Genomic DNA, 22,030 nt, shown 5'->3' on the forward strand with positions numbered 1-22,030 from the left:
CACAGAGTTTAAACATTCATAAAAATGTACCAAAATGCACAAACCTGGAGTTTCTTAACCTTTGTGTTAAAATGTATATTTGATGGATGGGACGCAAAATTTGGGCATGCGTTACAGGAACGCATGAACAGAAAAGCTAGTGTGACCTGTGACTACGTAATGTTGCAATGTAGTCCAAAACTAGAACTAAAAATTAGCGTGTGTGAAACCAGCCATTAAAGATTAGAGAACCAGAATATATCTACTGTACAACTCATGAATCTATAGACATACTGAACTAGGGATGTAAATATCATTCAATAAGAAATCTGTTTAATCTATTAGATTTATCATTTAACCGTAGTTACTCCGTCACACTTAATTCCCTTTAAATAAATACCCTTTAAAATAAATACCTTTTCCACAAATATTCACTCTGTCATGCATTGACATTTGTTTGCCAAACAGAGGCAACTAAGCGCACAGATCCTCTTTAATTGCATCACATTGACAACGTGTGTACCGGTACACCTTTCTAAGTTTCTAGTATCTTCTTCTAGTTAATCTCGATCCACTACAGGCGACACTGGTTTCACATAAAATAAATCACCATTTAAAAAAAAAAAAAAAAAAAAACAACCACACATTACCATCCTATGAACTTAGCGTAGCAATCAACAATTCATTTTTCAAGATTATGAATTAAATGCTATGAATCCATTTTGAAAGCAAGTATGTAAAAGACAAGATTTTTTTTTGTTGCTTGAAGCGACCACAGATAAACTGCAACTTTAACAAACTGTGCCCACAACTACTGAACCAAAACATCTTTGTTTAAATTTGCGATGCACAGGTCACTTTTTCCCCAATTTTTTCCAGTGTAGTAAAGCAGTATGCAATGGCCTTCCACCACTCCAATGTACTGCAACACAAGACTCCCTGAAGTAACTTTCCACTTCATGTTCAACTGTATTATCATCTGGTTTTAGAACATAGTCTTCACCTAAAAGCACTGACATGGCAGTATTCATGCCTATTGCACATGGTCTTTTAGCTGCAGGCTCAGTTGGTTCAGCACTCAGTAAAAACGAAGCACTAACTTCATTTTGACCACTCCACCTTTACACTCCTCCCTTTTCTATTTTGACACCAGCTGCTGTGCTCCGCGTAACACCAGAAAATCGACAACTTGAGACTAGTTTGATAGATGAGATTTGTCAACTAATCATGCCTAACCCGACATCATATGTTGCCAAATAAAAAAAAGGCAGATTTCAGAGGCGTAAAAGAGCACAAGTTTTGTTGGATATTTACTTTTAAAACACAAAATGCAGAATACATTTTATCAATTTGTATTATACGTTAACTTATTTAAAAACGGTATGAATTTATCGGTTAACCGTTTAACCTATTACATCCCTATACTGAACCACACACTAGTAAATCTGAATACATCCCATACATATGCAATGCATAAAATTAGCCTTCATTAGCCAGTAATGAATCAGGACTCTAGGTTTATTTGAAGGCTATGCTAATGAATGTTCAGAAGAGGCAGTTACACAAGCATTCACAGCCAGGAGACTGATTCCAATCAGTCTACAACCAGAAGAGGAAGTGTGGAGGATGAGCTCTGAACTTCTGAAACAAAACTTAAGCACAAAAATCAGATGTTATTGTATAACTTGCCTTGATGAACCATAAACTGCAGAAACATGTTATTGGATAACATGGTCATTTAAAGCCAGCAAAAGACTCAAACATTGCATGACAAAAAAGGGGAATTAATCAATTTCCAGCAAATCCATACTTCCTACAAGGAACCCTGGGTGACAAACAAAGACTGTATACAGTGTAAATACAGCTATATCATGAAGTAATATGGCAGACATTAAGAAACCAAAGTCAAGGACACAAACATACTGTATTAGACATGCAAGGTTTATAGAACTCCACAAATAGGAAAGCACTTCATTGAATGGTTTCCAATATATGGAGGTAAGGACACATGCGTAGGCAGCCTTGTAAATTCAGCCTGACAAAATCCACCTGTACTTAAAAAAAGGGTAACTGGAGGTTAGCATTTAATCTTGCATTATTTTTCTAAACAGCCTTGAATAAAATTTACCTTAAAACATCATAAACATAACTTGGGCTTCTGTTTTTTGGTTTTTATTAATTGTATTTTTTTGTGCTTATTTTTAGCTATTTGAGTTATGTAAACTGTTTTTTTGGGGGGCTTTTGGGTTTAAAGTATTCAGAACTAATCAATGATAGATACAATTCAGGAAGGCGGGACATTGCCCAACAGCACTGGGAAATGTATTTTTGTAGTAGGTTTTATTATTATTATTTATTTATTTTTTTTAATATGAAATGGGTAAAGTCAACATGAATTGATTAACCAGTTTCACAGTTTTTCCTGTATTTATTGACTATACACTGATATAATTTTTTTTTTTTTGTATCGGGGGGGGGGGGGGGGTCGGGGGGGGTACCGGTTAAAACTGAAATTCAGAAGCCCTAAACAGAAAAACGGCAGGACATCCAAAATAAAGGATTTATTATTCTATGAAAATCCATATTAAATCTTTACTTTAGAAAGTTGACTGAAAAAACAAGATATTTTACCTTAAAAAGAAAAAGCCACACAAACGCACGCTGAACCTCCTGTCAAAGTCCAGCCCTCCTTAGTGGGTCAAATGGCAAACTCTGCATATTTGTAGCATTCTATTCTATGCACAAGAATGGCATTTGCAATGACAACTTCTTGTTAAAACTTCTGCCCTCCTGAAGCTCTTTTAAAAGTTCAAGGATACAGCTCTAAACCCATTAGATTCCAGTACAATATTGACAGGCATTTTAATTGTCTACAGTTAAAATCTAATTTTCATTTCTTGTAAAATGATGGTGCTGGGCAGGAGATTTCTCTTTGAGAGGCAGAGCTGGAGATTAGTTGTAAAATGTGTGACAGGTCTGCAACAAATATTTATATGGTCCAATGCTTTGCTGCCATCTACATTAAAAAAAAGGACCGCCCCCACTCCCATGTCTTATCTAAAATGCTTACATTACAAGGACATTGCATGCATACTTCTGTAAAAAGACATTTTAATGCTCAAGATTGGATTTCCATCTGTACCGTTCAGTTGGCAGCAGCATTGACACATGCCAGAGGTCCATTGGTTAATAGAGGGCATCGTATCTTACAGGATCGGATAGGACAGGTTCTACTGTAATCTGATTACTTTGAGAACGGTGATGGAGATTACCAGTAGGAACTCATGCAGCATCTGCAGAAGAACCTGTGCGCAACTAACTGTTTCTACTTTACTAGCATTAACACAAATATACTTGGTCGGTACAAAAGCATTGTAAAAGTTAAAATGATGTTAGTTTATCCATTACGTAGGTTTTACTATTAGACAAAAGTAATAGGTAAATCAGTAATATGTAACGGATGACTTTTTGGAGCCTGTAAATCAGTATTATTTATTTAAGTAATATTAACATCCACAACTTTACTGTATTAAATGCATGCTGTGGTCACTTGTCACTAGTGGTTCAGCTACCACCATCCATTTTATCTTCCACTGCTTTATATTAGTACCATATCCCTCACAATTTTCCAACATTTAGTTTCTAACTCAAGGAACTGAGATTGTGAATTCAGCAGCATCTGGCAGCATTTAAATGCAACAGTAGATATGTTCTATTTTAAGATTCTACCTTTCCCATATGCTTTACGTTGTCATTAAAAAAAAAAAAAAGTGTGACACCAATATCTACTGTAATAGGAAGTGAAAACTAGACCAAGTTCCTCTGTAAAGAACTGTCAAAACAAATGTGAAACAAAAAAAAAAAAAGCCACCCACAGCTTGATAGGGCCTAGTTTAACCCAAGTAATGCCCAAGTAGTTTTTTTAAATGAAAAAAGCTAGTGTACTTTATGTAACTAGATTCTGTTTCTTGTGCAAAACAAATTTGCTTTGACCTTCAGAGGTGATTCACCTCTAGTCATTCAGAAGACAATTCTTAGTTACGTGATCCTGTCCAGCCAATCATGCTGTTTAAAATCACACACAAAAGATAGAAGAGCCAACTTCCTCAACGTCAAGGGAAAGAGTGTTTGAACTTGCAGGCTTTTGATCCCATGTCAACTACTCACTTATTTCCATTCAAAACCATGGTGTTGGTGATGTCATTTACTACATAGTTAATGGTGTAATGATCCACTATTCCTTTCCACAGACAGATCTATCTATGGATGAATACCACTGCTAATAACCTAGTTACGGGAATATTGTCTAAAGTATACCCTCTTTCATATAGATCAGAGCACTCCAAGTTCCTAACACCGGGGAGCGAAATAACCGACGACACCAGCAGCAATTGTCAAAGTGCCCAAGCCGCTTGATGCAATGCCTCTCAAATGTATAAAAAAAAAAAAAACCCACACACACAACTTGCGGCAAAAGTTGCCTGTAAGCCGGCCCATCATTGCTGCCAGTGTCCCTCAACACCAGCACATCTGATCTACAACCCATTCACAAACTTGCTCAGTGTCAGCTGGCCCGTTCTGTCTAATCTCGTCCTGCGAGAATTACTCCTTATCATAATGTATTATTGTTGCCATTCTTTTTACTGTGCAGCTCCCAGCACTAAGCCACGAGAAAGACGTACTGTAGGTTAAATGAAGGGCAAACAGATGGAGGTACGCTGGTTAGACTAAGCTCAACATGACCGTGCTTCAAGGAAATTTCAACACCACATGTTCACTTTTGTGCAATACATTTTCACTACCATATGTAGTTCTGCTTTTTAACTAGTAAAACATGTGCTTTCACAAAAGGGGTTAGAATGTGTATGCTTTACAACAGCAGACCTTTTCTTTCCCCCCTGAATCGAGTGCCCAGCAATGCACCATAACAAAACTACATCCTTTGCAACAGTAAATTTCCAGAACTGTGAAACCATATGAAGTCTCTCAAATGAAAACATCTAACATTATGTACATCCAGCTGTTCATAAGCCACATTGTTTGTACAGGTTTGGTAACAGCAGTTAGCAAACTACAATTCCGCAGATACTGCAGCTCAAAACAACTCATTTGACCACGATCGTTATCATACTCCAACCAATCTTCAACCAGTTTGCCTGAAAATCCATCTTTAAAAACTTTCCCTCCACTGACATCGCTTATTTGTGCTGTTGTATCACTAAGGCTGTATCTAAGCCTCTAATCTAATCTATGTATTAGTCAGTGGTGTGTGACCGAGTTTAGTAGTTAAAAAAAAAAAAAAAAAAAAAAAAGCCAAATTACCCTTGTATTTTTTCATTATAAAAAAGTTTTAAATTGGATTTACCATTTTATTTTTACAATGGAAAAAAAGGAACCTATATTTTATTTTTGTAACAATTAGTGTGCGAATCACAATGTTTGTTTGAATTAATTTCAACATAATAGGCTCTCTGTATTTATTTTTTGTTGTTTTATGAATGAAATGAAATCCGCATTGGTGCCCCTGAATTCACGCCCAACGAAGGCAACATTGCTTTGCCCTTCACCGCCTTAACTTCATGCCCTGTAACACCAACATAATTATCCTTGAAAGCAAGCAAGGTGAGCAAAAATAAAGAACGTGAAACCTTCACTGTAATAATTACTGGTGCAAATGCATGCAGCAAGTAACATTTTGTATGTCAGCTAAAGCAAATGTGACTCGGGCTTCCGAGTGGCGCATCCAGTAAAGGCGCTCCGCGCAGGATGTGCCCTATAGCCTGGAGATCGCAGGCTCGAATCCAGGCTATGTCACAGCCGACCGTGACCGGGAGTTCCTAGGGGGCGGCGCACAATTGGCTGAGCGCTGCCCGGGTAGGGAGGGCTTAGGTCGGCAGGGTACAGTACAGTACAGGCTCAGTGACCACAACCTGGCCATAGAAAAAGGCCGACACAGGCAGACCTGGCTGCCCAGAGAGAACAGGCTCTGTGGTCACTGTGAGAGGTTGAGACAGAGATGCACTCTCCTACACGGTCAGAAATACTCCCAAACAAGGGAAGTAATCTTTAATAAAATAGTAAATGCCCATCCACCCTCCTGGGGGAGGGACACACAGCCCCCCTGGCTGCCCAATACGTAGCCGCCTGCCACAACCAAAGGGACACGCAGTGACACTGCATGAGGAGCACAACTGGGGAGGAGAGGAAATGCATTACTTGTAGCCACTGTGTTATTTATTTTAATTATTTTCTTTTATTATTTATTTAATTATTAACAGTACTATTTTTCACTTTTTATTTTTACTGTACTTTACAAATCAGTTTGTTTGTATGTATGTATGTATGTATGTATGTATACACACATACAGAGGCAGACAGAGAGGCAGGCAGACAGACAGACAGAGAGGCAGGCAGGCAGGCAGACAGACAGAGAGGCAGGCAGGCAGACAGACAGAGAGGCAGGCAGGCAGACAGACAGACAGAGAGGCAGGCAGGCAGGCAGGCAAAGACACATCAGGATAAAACTACAACTACATAAGCTTTAACTGAATTTGTGAACTCCTGAAAATTGTGAACTAACAGGGGGGTGGGGGGGGTCACAACACAGCTCAAATTGGATGTGGCATTTATATATTTTAACCGCTGATGTAAATACACAATACTAAAAGTTCTTTGGGTAGGTGTGGCTGTGGTTTTAACAGTGTATCAATCTGGTCACAAAGTGTAGTACAGTACATACGTGTGTAGAAATCTGGAATAGTTATAAACATTTCAGCGGTTCCTGTCACACCATAGAATGCATCTGCAGAAACTTCCTGTAACACATTATCTGAGGATAAATGGCAAGTAAAAGTAAACCTGCAGCTAATTTGCTTCCAGCTTGAATGCCAAGTTTAATAAGGCATCAGATAGGTTATAATTTTGTGATTTCAGGAGGAGGAGGAGGAGCAGAGGGGGCAACACAAATACCACAGAAGACAAAATAAAGATGCTTTCAGTTTATCCTATAAACTTAAAATAAATCAATCTGTTTTAACTTTAAAACTTTCCTACCACCAGCTGGAGTCCTGATCACCCAGCAGCAACACACTCACTGTATTCCAACAAGCACTTTCTATACCGTTTTGTTCACACAGACAGAGCGAGGCAATGGTTAGATATATTTAATATTCAGTACTTTACAGCTCTATTAAATGGTGCTGCATTTGAAGCCATACAGCACAGGTGAGTGCTCACGGACTGCTTTGTTGTACATCAGAACCTGCATTTCAGTTTCCTCCCACTGCTGCAGGAGCAAGAGCATGTGTTTAAATTCCAGGGACAAGGAGACTTCAAAAAGGGGAAACTTGAATACCTTGGCTGACACAAACTGGAAATACGACAATGTGCAGATTTTAACAGAATTACTAAAGGGTACATCACTGCAAAGTAGTAAAACAGCCAAGATATTTCAATGTTTACAACAATGTAACATGGCGAGACACTGCAGGTTTAAAAAAAGGTTCAGAAGCCCTTAACTAAATGCCAAGCAAAACCAGAACACAATACAAGAGCTAAATGCTAGGCTTACAATACGTTCTACAAAATAGAACGTCCTGCTTCATCAACAACTTGTAGCTAAAGCATCATCTACAATAATTGATATCTGCTCATCCTATCTCCCATAGAGCAGTGCAAATGCTTTGCTACGAAATGTATCAAGGCTTTTTTTTGGATGGGAAGTCAAAAACAAAATATCATGAAGTTGGAACAGTACATGTACAGTAAAGAGTTTCATTACATATGAAAAGATACCTTTAACCAGAGGACAACAACTTTAACCATCACAATGATGCCATACTACATATGGGAAGCCATACCATTGGAAATACAAGTTTTTAGTTTTCGCTGTTTAACAGAAAGATCACAATGTAATGACCAGGCTCACACAACTATTCTTAAATGTGTCCAGTTCCATCATCATTAAAGTAGAAGTTCATGATCCCCACATTTGGATGCAGACTTGGAATACACAATACTGTGTTTGCATCCAATGTAAAGAGTACCTAAACAATCACTCAATAACTGAAACAGACAGGTACACTCAATAGTCACCACACCACACGACAAAAAGGGCTGCAACTTTCACAAGAGAAGCATAATGTATGCCTTAATACAGCATCTACAAAAATAGTCTATTAAGTAGGTTTCATTACGAGCCTAGTTCCTGCAGGAGAACAATATTAAACCCCACCCTCCCAGTGCTTACCTCTGAATTTCTTGGGTGGGTTGTTGAGATCCCCAGCCTCCGGCTGAACCACACACCGATCATCAACAAGACTGCAAAGAGAAGAGGACAGTCAAATACAAAGTCTGGAAGACAAGACACCTGCATGCAGGGCCGCTGTGAACATCCTGCTCCAAGTCAAAAGTTACACAACAGTATCCTCACTTTTCAAACCCTGAATCAGAGTGGAACTAAATCTACTGTTTTTATGAACTCGTGGTAGGCAGGCACGCTGAAACGGCACGTCGAAATCTTTATTTATAACCCCAACTACAGTATTCAGAAACACTAAAAAGCTTTCTGAAATTCAACAACGCCATTTCCACATTTGTTTTATTTGAAGTGTATAATGTTAAATTTCAGTTTTCAATTGCTTGTTCAGCTACAGAAAGGCACAAGTAAACCTCATGTTATTACGTTATGAAAACGTGTACTGTGAAAAAATGGCAATGGCAAGGAAAGAAAAAAATTAAATGCATTGTCAACTTTATGTACTATTTATTTCAGGAATAAACAAAAAACAGCGTTTAACTTGAACTGCTATTTGGCCTCCTTTCTTTTGTAGTCAATTCTCTGGAGATATTTAAAATAAAAGGCACACAGGGCCACGCCCCCCTGCTATGCTGTCTCTGCCTGCATCATTACTTTTTGAAAACAAATATCCAAACATATAATTTAAATTATGAGCGAATACCCAAACATGAAAATCCTGTGTTCGTCCCAGCACTGTAACCCTGAATTGTAACCCAATGGTCCTTTATACAACCCTGACACCACTGATACAGGAGGCTGTTACAGTCAACAACAGGTTAAATACCCTTGAGTAAGGTCAAAGTATATTTACTATAGCAGCAATTGGTGCGTTTATCAGTAAGCTTAACACAGTCCAGTGTAGCATATCAAAGTCAAATGAAAACCTTCAACACGCATGCACACAGAGGGGAGATATTACACCTTTTTAAACAGCACTGCATTGTAGCATGCCGTTGGTAATGTAACCCAAAATTCAGATGCGTCTTAAAATAAATGGCTGCTGGATATCCTCTCGAATGAATCTGAGCAGTCACTGGCATTGCCTTTGAATCATCTTTTGTAGTGGTGGCACAAGGCCTTTGTAAGAAAATCTGGAATGACATACAATTCTCCCAACAACTCTCTCCCCCCTCCTAATGAAATAGGAAGTTAGGCCTAAATATAATTGCTCTATTGAAACTGAAAACTCCAATGGTAAAAGCAGAATTGTATTCCTGAAAATGGAAGAATGTGGGCATTTGAGAAGTACATATTTGTACTGAAAAAGAATGTCCATGGAACAATGAGATTCAGGGAGCATGAAATGTTCTCATGTCTATTTGGCAAATCAGCAGAATTCTAAATAAAAGGATGTTGGCCTTAAACCAATACATTCAACAATCATTGAAGATCTTATTCCTCATGTACCAGTAGCAGACTGAGCTGAAGTAAAAGGGAACATCAAATCATGAACCTTCAGACCTGTCCTTGTATTTATGAAAGCTGGGTCTGTTTTTGTAAACTACTAATGTACTAGAGGTAGAACTGGAAACTCAATAACCAGGCTCAATCCAAAGACTACAGACTTGCTTAATGTTTCAATGTGAAAACATAGAAAACAAAGGGGTGTTCACTTGCATTTTTTTTTTTGAACAAACATCATTTTCTGGTTGTCGCATGTATCAGTAGGGCTCTAGTCTACAGCATCTAATCTGCCCACCTTGCTAGGAGTGGAACCATTCATTATGCTTGGAGGATTTCTTTACAAGATGTAAAGGAGGTGCAGTTTGCATTGTGTTAAACAGTAAGACCAAAAGCACAACCTAGCTCGTTGTAGTTCACCAAATGGTTCTTTAAGTGTGATTAGTTCTCTCTATACCTATCAGTTCATTTGTCAAAAAAGTTAGTATATTGTTACACCCCTACTCTCTGCTATCAATGACCGCACTCTGGTCTGGGTAGCCCTTGTGATCTTCCGATGTACAGTTGAGATCCATCAAAGTCAGGGAGAGCCTGACTTTGAAGGATAGCCAACAGTCACAGGGAATAAGGGAGTGAAAATGATAGCCAATAGCCAACAGTCACAGGGGATAAGGGAGTGAAAATGTGATCTAGGTCAAGATGGGGTGAACTTATAAACCCTAGATACTTTCTTTATTGCAGGGTAATCTACTTGTTACTGATATATGTGGTTAATAAGTTTTGGGAAATGGCTTGGTATTAATCCATGGAATCATCCAGCCTCAAACTATCTGCTTTGGTTTGGACTCTTAAGGCCTCAGAAGCTGGAGCAGTCCAGGTGTCTGATAAGGTACTAAGAACTCAGCCTGCCTAGACACATCTTTACTAACGACTCCGACATCTGAAGGAAACTGCTTGCAGAGGGAGAGGAGGACAATCATTGGAACGGTGTGTTAAATCAAGAATGCTGTTCAGAACCGGATTCGTGGCAGTGGAAACGCAGCTAAGGGTTCTTGCAAGGCTTGCATTTAGAAACCCTGTTGATATCTGCCATTGACCATTCTGGATTGTGTTCTGAACCTGGCTCCCCCGGGTGACGAGAAGAGAGGAGAGGAGAGGAGCCAAAAGACTGCAACTCCATTTTATTACTGCATGTGAAAAATACTGGAACTGGCTTTAATTTTATTACAGGGAATATAAAACCTTGCCATCCAGGTTATGGCTGAACAAATCCCCCAGTCTGTCCAACAGATACAAACCTCAGGATGAAACATATATGGAAATCAAACAACCCTGTTCCACACCTGTGTTTAATTCTCTCGACATTTTGACTCCTGTAAACAGCCTTAACAGTGCAGTGCTCAATATAGTTTACATACTTAAGGACAAAATGAGATCCCCCTCGTTATGGTTTTGTCTTGCTTCCCAGAGTATATCGTCCTCCCTGTAGTGGCATGTCTGTTTAGTACAGAGTGACCAGAAAAATAAATTAAAGTTTTATAGGATTTCACAAACTTACCCTAAAGTGCTGATAAATCCATTGACCGAACCTTCTGCATACAGAGAGGCAATGTCTCCAATATGTAGAAAACTGGACATCTTGTCAGACATTTCTCATTTCACCTTTTCCTGGAAAGACAAAGAGCAGTATGACAGGCCACGTTGCAGCATTTTGAAAGAGATACCCTTCCCTCGGATACCAAAACAAATGTAGAAATTGAACTTCCCAAATTGTTTTCCTAATTCCTTTTGACTAAGGTGGTCTACTTCCAGTACAGTAGTAAGGACCTTAATTGCACATAGCCTATTGAAATAAATACATGGCTTTATTTATCTTTACCATTCATAGTTCACTAAAAAGGTTACATTAGTTTTTTGCATTGTCATGTGTCTTTATAATCTCTATACTTTAATGTTTGGGAACCTTAGAATAAAAAAAATACACCAAAAACGTAAGATTAAGGTTATTTTACTTTTTTCATATACAGGAGCCTGAGAAAAAAAAGCTTTTGAATCCTTGTGGTTCCAAGGTACTGTTTTAACACTGACACACCCAGCCCTAGCATTTAAACAGCACAGGTAGTTCAGTTCATACTGCTGCTCTGCGAGCAGATCTGTCCCGACAGGAACAGGTCTTGGTCCTTTGAAGGAGACCGCTACCAAATTCATTGCACTGGGGAGCCCCTTGGCCTCTAGTTATGTCTGTACTGTATGCCACACTTCACATTTTTGCAGAAATCTGGAGAACCGCTTATTCACTGGTTACTTGATGACAACATTTAGCATAAGTTATAGAAGATCAGATTCTGGGGATGTACTGCACAGTATGTCTGTGCATCCGTATCCGACACGGATGCAAAACTATCAGATTCAGCGGATATGGGGGGGGGGGGGGGAGGTCCTATGTAAATCTGCCCATCTATAGCACTTTTGCATATCCAATTGTCAAACTTAGTATTAACACTTAGCATACGTTATGGCGTGTATCAAATATATAAGAGAGGTGTCTGTCCTGCACGCATTTTCTGCATATATACACACTATCTGGATAACAGCTTTTCAAATTCTGATAAAATGTTTCGCTTACACTATACTATTCTTTACATACTGTTGATATGTCCATAGTTTATCATACGGATAGCCTGCTTTTTATTTACAGCCGTGACTGAGGATTCAGTATGTTATTCACACACTTGTTTTTAAAATGAAGGTATGCAAGGTTCTGATCAGGAATTTTTCACAGAGTGGTGGTGGGAGGAGTGGAGAGCGGGGGGGGGCACGGGCAGCGGCGAAAGAAACCGAGATCCTAGCAACCCCCTGCAGACCAGGCAGGACAAGTCATGCATATGCTTACGCTTTGTGAAAGTAGTTGTCAGCATATTTAATACTCTATGGTTGGCAGCAGGCAGATGCAGAGGCTGCATCATAGGATGACGTACTCCCTAGCAACGCATGGATGCCATTCCACGGAGGGGCAAATAGATTTTTGCCATAGTGTTATCGTTTCTGTCCAACTGAGAAACCTGTTTTTAACTTTGAAAATATTAACAATGGCCTAAGATTATGTGGATATAATTAGTGCGGTTTTTATTCTTTCAAAAATAGCATACATTAGGTTTTCTAAACATTTATTTTTAAATTCTAAAGTCTCCCCCCTCCCCCATTGTAGCCTACTGCATAGTACAGTCGTAGTTTCTGCATGCAAGTTGTATTGTATTATTTGTAGTTAATATAGGCTACTTATGGATTACTAAAAAAATCTATTCTAATAACATGCATCATCTCACATTTTAAATATTGTAATAAACTTTACTGTGATCATGTGATTGTGGAGTTTTGCTTCTGTTGTCATTGTTTTGATATATATGGTTGTGGCACCATTAAGAGACGTAGGGCCTAACTTGCACTTGATCACACGTGTGCTTGCAAGAGTAAGTGGAAAACCCGTTTGTCACTCTTGGTTCCATAGTTAAGGAATATAAAAAACTGGACATGTACTGTGTCCCACATTTTATATTTTAAAATCTACATACTATATGAAAATCTATGGGAATCTGAAGTCATACAAAAGGATTATTGTAGAATTGTGGAATTTTGGATTTTTTGCTAAAGACCTTGAAATAATGATTGAATCTCTGAAAACTGTTTGGAATACACATTACTGTTCTTCATCTGAACAATTTACTTATTTAACCCAGCTTGTTATGGTATAATAAAGATCTGCAGTGGTGTTGGTTGTTACAGAGCTGTGTATCAGGGATCCCAGGATCTAGTCTCATCCGTCAACAGAGGGGAATGTGCTAATAAAGTTCAGTGAAGTTCAATCTCGTCTCCATGGCGCATACATTACATGCACCAAACTAAAGAACATGCTGTCGCAACCAACCCATTGAAGAGTATTGAGAGGTGAAACAAGTATTTTAAGCAAACCAATTTCTCACATAAAGGAATAAATCAACCATGTTTCACAGGATTATTATAATTTTTTGGCCATTGCGCAAACTGAAAACACAGCATAACGGCCTGAATACAGCGTCATTTTTCCAAGCAATAGTCCGTTACTCTGAACAGCGCTGGCGAGAACCCTGGTATTGTCTATGAACAAGCTACACTTACCCGGCTTCATTTTCACTTTGACGCAGGTGAAACCCGTTTATCCAGAAACAACATTAAATGTGATGGTAATGTAGCAGTTCCATAAAACAAAGTAAATTACAGTAACATGAGGAAACAAACACTTTGTCTCAGAAGGAAAAACTGGTGTAATCATGCCAACTACAAGTGAGGCATCCCGAGATAGAATCAAATGGGAATTGTTTGTAAACCTGAAGTAAAATTAATAAGGTGAAAACGTTCTGTATCATTTCCATTGGAAACAATACAGCAGTGAAATGGGTAATTTCTACTGGACAGCACAGAATGGAAATTAAGTAAATATCAAGACCACAGCTGTGTACCGAACAGCAAGTCGACAACTGTGTCTTGTCTATTGCAGAAATGTAGTCACATGACCTAAATGGCAGCCAGGTCAGATGTCCGGGTTTATAACTTGCAAGTAAGAAGTCACTAGGGTTCTGGTATATTGGGCTTTGACGCGGTGGTTCTGGCAGGGTCCTGAAATAACTGGCACAAGGGATTAATTCCTCTTCTCCCAATCGAGCTTGACCATGAGAATCACAGAATACAGCTCTGTACCGAGGACAAAGGCAATATCTTGAAGCATCAGGTCTTTATCATCCAGAAACCAAAAAGTAATTTGCCTGGGTAAGGCAACGGTATAGGAGGGGCATATTCATACAGGCTCCCCTCAGACAGGGATGTTTGATGAGAGGCCACTCAAATATTACATGGATATATTTACAGTGTTAAATCTATTTCAGCAATTTCGCATTATTCAAACCCCCCCCCCCCCCCCCCAGTTTATTTTAAGTGTATTGCAAGCACCTTTGTATTCCATTAAAAGTGCTTGATTTGTTAGGGGCTAGACAGCAAAGACCTACAGCATCTAGTGCAGACAAAGATTAGGGTACATTTCATGATCGTAACAGTGGGGAATCTTCGTAATTGGCACCAGGAAATGTACAAGCCTGGTTATTCATGAAATGTCACTGCCGTTTTATTAGCATAAAAGTTTGGGAACAAGAAAAGCAGAATTTGGTTTGTGAAGCAAGTCTGTTTAACTGTTTATTTGCTTGCTGAGCTAGGCAATCCTGAAAGTCCTGTATTATCTATTTACTGGCAATCTTGCTTTCTGTGCTGCCTTCAGGGCATGATACAGGCTGGGAAATAGATATGGATGTGTGATGGACGTGCCTATTCAAAATTCAATTTAGCACCAATTTAGTACCATTGTTCATGTTCAGGGTCTTGCAAACTGTGTCAAAGTTTCCCTACACCTTACTTAAACATAGGAGATGCAGCATACAGGGCCCAAACAAAGTACTGCCTTCTGCAAGACTTAGCACTGCACCTCTCCAGAACAATGCATTACACACAGTAGCATCACCAATAATTCAGTAAAACAACCGGTCAAGATATTTTCCAGTTAATGTTAGATACTATCTACTCCCCATCTTCCAGACAAACAAAATAATGTGGAGTCATTTAAGCATTAGTTTAATGGTGTTCAGAGTTTGAAATTGAGTTCATAAAAGTCCAGACTTTAGCAAGTTAATTTGAATGCTATTTACAGTAGTCCAGCAACTGTCCTCCGGAGTCAATTACTTCCACAGGGGTGAGCAACCTCAGTCAGTTCTAAGAGGTCGCTATGTTAGATAAATATGTATCAAAGTAAAATAAGTTTAAATCACCCTATTTAGGGTTCTGACAAATATTACATTTTTAATCCTCTTACTGATCTCTCCCACAATAGAGAGTGCACTGAATTAAAACAATTTTACAATGCAAAGTTTAATTATGGCAGAAACAAGACTGTCAACAATATCCATACAATACATAAATCAACTAAACCAATTAAACTGACAATATCATGATAACACATTGTTTGAACCCAACAGCAGATGTTCCAGCTTGAATAGTCCAATTTATTTTACACAGGCCTGCGGCTGCACATCCCTGCTTTATTGTCATCAATTAACGTAGCAAATAAAAGTACCTGTATTTTACGGTGGAGGCTGGAATTAAACCCTACACTATGTGTTAATCAGTGACGCAGACAGTAACCTTGCCAACCATGTCATTGAAAGAAAGCCTACACAAAGAACCCTGTTAATTTGGTCCCGTCCCCCCCAGCCAATACTGATAAACCACCTTTAAACATCACAGGAAGATTTTACAGACACGATGCTGGAAAAGGATTAAACCTCCCCGATTCTAAAACCTTTGGATCACAGAATGCCTGTAGGCTCCCGTAGTCAAACACCCACTGGACCTGCATGCCTTTTTACAGCACTGTAAATGGTGTACCTGTTCTGTATAGTGCACACAATCACAGTAGAAGGAGCTACTATGGGGATCTAGCACGCATCCGTCACATATGCTCACCTAGAGACAATTTATTAGAGCTTCCACAACTGCAAACAAGCAAACAGGATATACATGGCTGTGGTGATGTGACTAACTTTACCTGATGTAAAACACACAGTGGAAAGTTTAGAGCAGGGGTCTCCATCCCTGGTCCTGGAGAGCTACAGGGTCTTCTGGTTTGTTTCAACTGAGCTCGAGATCTTTAACCATTGAGGGCGTAAAGACACCTATTAAACCTGCAGAATTGGGGCTCTCCAGGACCAGGGCTGGAGACCCCTGGTTTATAACATCTGATGGAATTGCCAACAGTCGCCTTTGTAAAGAAGCTTATTTGCAACACTGTACACCAGAGCTATCTTCAAATGTCTTATTAAAAAAGTAAGAATCTTTTAGATAAACCAAATACACTCCACAACTATGGTACCAAGCAACTGTGAGGATGCAGCACACTGTTGCATTTGTCACCTGCCCCCTCCTGGTTTTGATATGCTGTTATGCCAGAAGTATTGTGTATTTATTAGACGCTTATTGGAAACCCCGCCTGCACTAGAAGACTGGCTCTACCTCCGCTACGCTCCCCTGCCTCCCGAGCCCGCTCCTTCTCCACCCTTGCTCCACAGTGGTGGAATGACCTTCCTACAGATGTCAGGACTGCCCAGTCCCTGACCACATTCCGACGCCTCCTTAAGACTCACCTCTTCAAACAGCACCTGTAGAACTCCTCTGTTGTATCCTGGGACACTATCACCCTTCATTTAAATATGCTTTATTTTGCTCTTATCTGCCCCCTATTTTACTGCATTTAATCCTGTACCTCAGAATATTGTAATCTGCCAAGTGTTTAATCTGTAGTATTTTGTACTTAATCATATCCTGATGTAACTATCACTATTTAATCATATCCTGATGTAACTTTCACTATTATCTGCTGTATTATTGAATTGTGGTTTGTCACACTTGAGAATTATTGTATTTCTTGTTCTCATTGTATGACTTATATTGTAACACTTGAATGTATTTGTATTTGCTTGCGATTGTAAGTCGCCCTGGATAAGGGCGTCTGCGAAGAAATAAATAATAATAATAAAACCTGTAAAACACTAGCAGAGGTGGACCTGGATTGATTAAAGCAGCAAGACAGTTCTGCAGAAGTGGTCAAACTGAATTCACAATACCAAGAGGTTCTGATTCACAGCATCAGCATGCAAGCTGCACACAGTACCAGTGTTTAGATTTCAAAGTCTACAAAATACAACATAATAGAATTCGGAATATAGCACAAGCAAGATGTGGATATTGTTGACCGAATGCAAGTCAATTCTAGCCCAGGTACTCCTAACTCATCCTGCTTTCAAATCACAAGAGTCCTCTCCATCGCTTGCAAATTTAAGCGCCCACTGGTTGCACCACTAAGGGCTTACTGAACATGTACAGAAGCAAAACAATTCTACAAAGAATATGTTAAACCCAATATTCCCAGCATGCTGCAATAATTTAATTTTCATAAAAAGTTTAGTATTTATGACCCACTACGTTATAAAAAAAGACAGTAAACTAAAAACCATGCACTGTACAAATTGAAAGTAACCTAACCAGATGGGACCATCCAACACAAAATCTTATCTATTAGTTTGGGGGTTAGCTTTGAACAGGAATAGGTAAATCATAGAGGATGGGTGACAATTACTGTCCAATGCAGCATTAGCAGCTGGGAAGTTAAATACAGTAGTTCTTGCCCTTCAGGAAATGTAGGTGTCCCATGTTCTAGCAAACTTGCATTTTTTTTGTCAGAAATCCTATCTGGTATTGTACCAGAATAGCTTAAAGAAGCCATGTTTGTAAGCCTTCCTTTCAGGTAGTCCAGCACTCCCAATGTTATTTCACCTGGAGAGTGCTTTAACCCAAAACACTGCTTAGGTGGAATGATCAAGGAAATGAATCAGTATTTGAATGAAAGTAGATAGTTCTTTAACCTAGTAGTGTACCAGACTTAATTCAAACATTTAAATCACGTTTTCTATAAAAACATGCACTTCTTTATAAAACCGCACATGTGACACTAGCAAGATTTAAGGGATTATTTATTTTGTTAGGCTACCACTTTACGAGAATGCAAGACAAACGTGTTTCCATAATTGATTTTTATAAATATTATTGAGCAAGAAAGAACACATTCAGATAATTATGTAAAATGTAGAAACACAATGAGGGCCATCGTATTGAAATTCTGAGAATAAAGCCAAGTACACAATACTGCCATGATGCTTGCCCTGTATGCAATAACGAATTAAGAGTGCATTTGCAAGCAAGCCATTTGTACATAACAGTATGTTATACCTTATTGTATTAGTCCCATGGGCCTCCAATGCAATACCAAGATTGAATTTTATTAATGCATTTGCCAGCAGATGCTATGTTCACAATACCACACTTCGCTACAGTAACGTTTCAGTCGTTATGTTGTTACAAGAAAAACAACAAATCACAACACTAGTAATACATAATCTTCTAGTTTGACCTCAAAATGTACTGTAGTTGGATTTAGATCGAAGCTTATCATTTTAAATCGCTACAAACCAAACTCTAGTTACACTAATGGTTATAACGCCCATCCCATGCATTTAACAGCTCAAAGAATTAGAGGAAAGTTGTGGGTGTTTAATTTATTTATTTATTTATTTTTAACGCCTATAAAATTAGGTTTAAACGAAAATAAATACAACTTTTGCAATAGTATCGGTGACCTTGCTTCGTATGTATAGTAATTTATCATAGAAGGAAACGTATTTTATTTTAATAACTTCCACTGCATCTCAACACGGGCTACTGGAAGGAAACAATAGCATTCTGTGCTCAAATAAACCCGTCTACCATTCTGCAAACTAGTTAGCGTGTTTACCTGTATCTGCACAGTTTTTGTCCAATACAAATGCCGTTTGAAATGGCACATGGTTTAGATTGCACTCTAATCAAATACAACATTTATTGACAAACTTCAGGTCCCAAAATATATACCGGCATGTCCTGTAAAACGTGCATAAATTGCAATCGCCTGGTTTAGGAGCCGGCCTGCCCATATGTCAGTCATTTTAATTTACCAAGTTGCGCAATTACACTGGTCATTGTGCCTTTAATACAGTTGTTTTAGTGTCGATATCGTGTTATTATTTTGAAAAAGACCAGGCCATTTTTTTAGCACACAGACCTACAGTTGCACGTTTTATTTGTGGATTTAAGTGCAATCGCATGAGTTATTGTTTTAACGCGATTAATATGCATGCAATCACGACCAACAGCGTTATCTCATCAGTGTTCACCAGAATATCAGCGACTAGTAGCAAAAAGGTTTAAGATGACCTTTGTCTGCTCAATTAGCGTTAAAAACTGAGCTTATCTTCGGAACTTCGTGGCACAGCATCTGAATAGTTTGCATTTCATATAATCTTAATGAGTGTCAGTATGCATGTTTAAGTTTCAAGGCGTCAAGGCAAACGCTATATGCTTCATAACAAGACTAATTATTTTAAGTCCCTGTCTCAACCCTTCTTCCTCTGAGCTGAGTCGGCTGCAGCGCCAATAAATTACAAACTTTCTCTCAAAACAAAATCCCCAATCAACATAAAGCCTAAACGACGGAAACATTAAAAATACACCTGACAGGATTCAGAGCTGCGAGTTTAACTGTCTACAAGCATTAGTATTTTAAAGAGGCTAGTTCGAACATGTTTAGGGAGTTAAACACAAACGTGTTAACATGTTTTACCTTTACTACAGGAAGAGCTCTTCTTGAATAGCTGTGCTTCAATAATAGTAACTGCTGCTAGTTACTTATGTCCCGTTTTCATTTTATTCCATGTTAGTTAAACTCCGTTAGAAAAGAGGCGGACCTTGCTAGGCTTTCTCGCTCCTCTCTGCTCCGCTCGTATATCCACAAGAGCAATATAACGCAGCTTGGTGTCTCTTTTGCTTTTATATGAATAGGGAGTTTTGGGAAATGTAGTCTCAATAGACGCGCGAGGACGTGCAAGGTTACAGAAAGGGTAAACCTTTAAAACTACACACTCCAGCATGCCACATTTCTTAGTCTGTTTAAAGGAATAGCATTGTATTGTAAATTGATTTTTTCATCAGTTGTGTACACTACAGCAACAACTTTTTTTTCTCCTTAATCATTCCTTGCATGTCCTGTTATATAGTCCGTGTTCAGTACACAATTGCAGAGTCTTACAAAATATATATTTTTAAATACTAGGATTGTGGAGTTTTTCAGTGTATTGGGTAGGAGTCATGAGTCATGACATACCAACATAGGACACATGACATACCAACATGCATAATCCTATACAGTATAAAACATTGGAATCTTCTTTTTTTTAAGGGGAGTAGGCTGAGTAAGCTTTAAGCTATACGGTATGCTTTGGAATATTAGACCTAAAGAGTCCCCACTGAAAGGTTAATAACACAGCTTATGATTAGCATTGTCAACAGTCTTTATCATTTTTCTGCTTTGATAGCGTGTCCCTATAGATTGGCTTCCTATGCAGCAGGTTTTAGGATCAACTCAAGCCTCGCGCAGCAAAGCGAGGGTAAAGACTAAAGTTCAAGTGGCGTCCCTATACCAGTGTTACGCAGGAAGTGAACCAATACCGTTTTGACATCAAACAAGAAACGAGACATGTGCTTTAAATACTTTGGATTCGTTAAGTTGTTCCAGAGCAGTTCAAAATAACCTACTTAACGGTGTGCTAAGCACTGCTCTGCTCCTCTTACTCAGCTGCAGACTATTGCGCTGCTCATCACTCACCACAAAGTCACTGGCCGCACAGTACAGTACTCTACCGAGCAGTTTTCATCGGTGATCTGACAGTGAGCGGAGAACCCTTTGTTCTACACCATAGTTAACACAGAGCCACTGCTGTGAATGAAAAGTTCTAAGCAACTATCTGTGTGTGACCGAATCATTTCTTCCTAAAGCTGCTAACTCGGATCAAGACTGTTTCATTGTGTTGCTTGTAACTTGAATAAGGAGTAAACAACTTGAGAATGTTATCTGTTCAAACAAACGGAAACAGCTCTGACGGAACCATGCTGTATATTACAGTATAGTAATCCTGTCATAATTTTATAAGAAAACAATTTGAGGGGTCTTGAAGACAGCAATATTATAATGAGGTATGATAAATACATATTTACTGACATTTCCAACTCAAGTAAAATTACGTGAACCTGCTTTGCATACACCAAACGCCTCCAAGCACGTTAAAACCACGTACTGTATTGCTAAGCAACGCAAAGGACTGAAAGAAGTACGTCAGGTGATTAATCACATGATCTGTCCTCTGCAAACATGGCTGTTGTGTACACATCGAATTGAATTACTGTGAGAAACCAACTTCCTATACCACGGGGGCAGATGTGCAGAGATGATACACGGTTTGGCTGTGTCGCTTTTAACGTTCACTTTAATTTACGCATCCTTAGGTAATGAAATTGAAGAAAAGTCGACTTCAGTTATTGAAGATCCGAAGCCGCACTCGGCATCCGAAGAAGGACGAAGTTGTGGATGCAACTTTCTGAACAGAGCCGGTGTCTCTAGTGGAAGTAAAAGCGGAGTTTTATTTCCTGAGGCTGCTGTCAAATACACAAGAGAGGCAAATGAACCGCCAGTCAAAAACACTAAGGAGACAGCAAGGTTCAATCAGGTACGAACAAGCTGACTACCAAACCAAACAGAAGTGTTGTAAACTTGGCATTCATGCAAGTTGCGGTCACATTGTAATGCATTGTGATTGTTTAGCAATGCATTGCTCGCTAATAAAACCATTG

The 22,030-nt window shown here is 38.9% G+C and overlaps 2 protein-coding genes across 16 annotated transcripts in view; one reads left to right on the forward strand and one right to left on the reverse strand.

Moving 5' to 3' along the window:
* Nucleotides 1–20,158, reverse strand: part of LOC117411749 (inositol 1,4,5-trisphosphate receptor type 1) — a 168,943-nt gene extending 148,785 nt beyond the window's left edge. For all 12 annotated transcript variants that reach the window (XM_058999396.1, XM_058999394.1, XM_058999397.1 and 9 more), the window contains exons 1-3: nt 19,968–20,158; nt 11,238–11,347; nt 8,228–8,298 (exon numbers count right to left, since the gene is read on the reverse strand). In XM_058999396.1, the coding sequence (XP_058855379.1) occupies nt 8,228–8,298; nt 11,238–11,329 (163 nt within the window). In that variant the 5' untranslated portion in view covers nt 11,330–11,347; nt 19,968–20,158. The remainder of the gene's footprint in view (nt 1–8,227; nt 8,299–11,237; nt 11,348–19,967) is intronic.
* A 1,349-nt stretch (nt 20,159–21,507) lies between these two features.
* LOC131696481 (formylglycine-generating enzyme-like) overlaps nt 21,508–22,030 on the forward strand; it is a 44,980-nt gene continuing 44,457 nt past the window's right edge. For all 4 annotated transcript variants that reach the window (XR_009308859.1, XM_034019458.3, XM_059000118.1 and 1 more), the window contains exon 1: nt 21,508–21,906. Coding sequence is in view for 3 of the 4 variants with exons in the window: in XM_034019458.3 (XP_033875349.3) it covers nt 21,628–21,906 (279 nt within the window). In the remaining variant the exon portion in view is untranslated. The remainder of the gene's footprint in view (nt 21,907–22,030) is intronic.

Source organism: Acipenser ruthenus, chromosome 25 (genome assembly GCF_902713425.1).
Source record: "Acipenser ruthenus chromosome 25, fAciRut3.2 maternal haplotype, whole genome shotgun sequence".
In the NCBI taxonomy this organism is placed as follows: Eukaryota; Metazoa; Chordata; class Actinopteri; order Acipenseriformes; family Acipenseridae; genus Acipenser; species Acipenser ruthenus.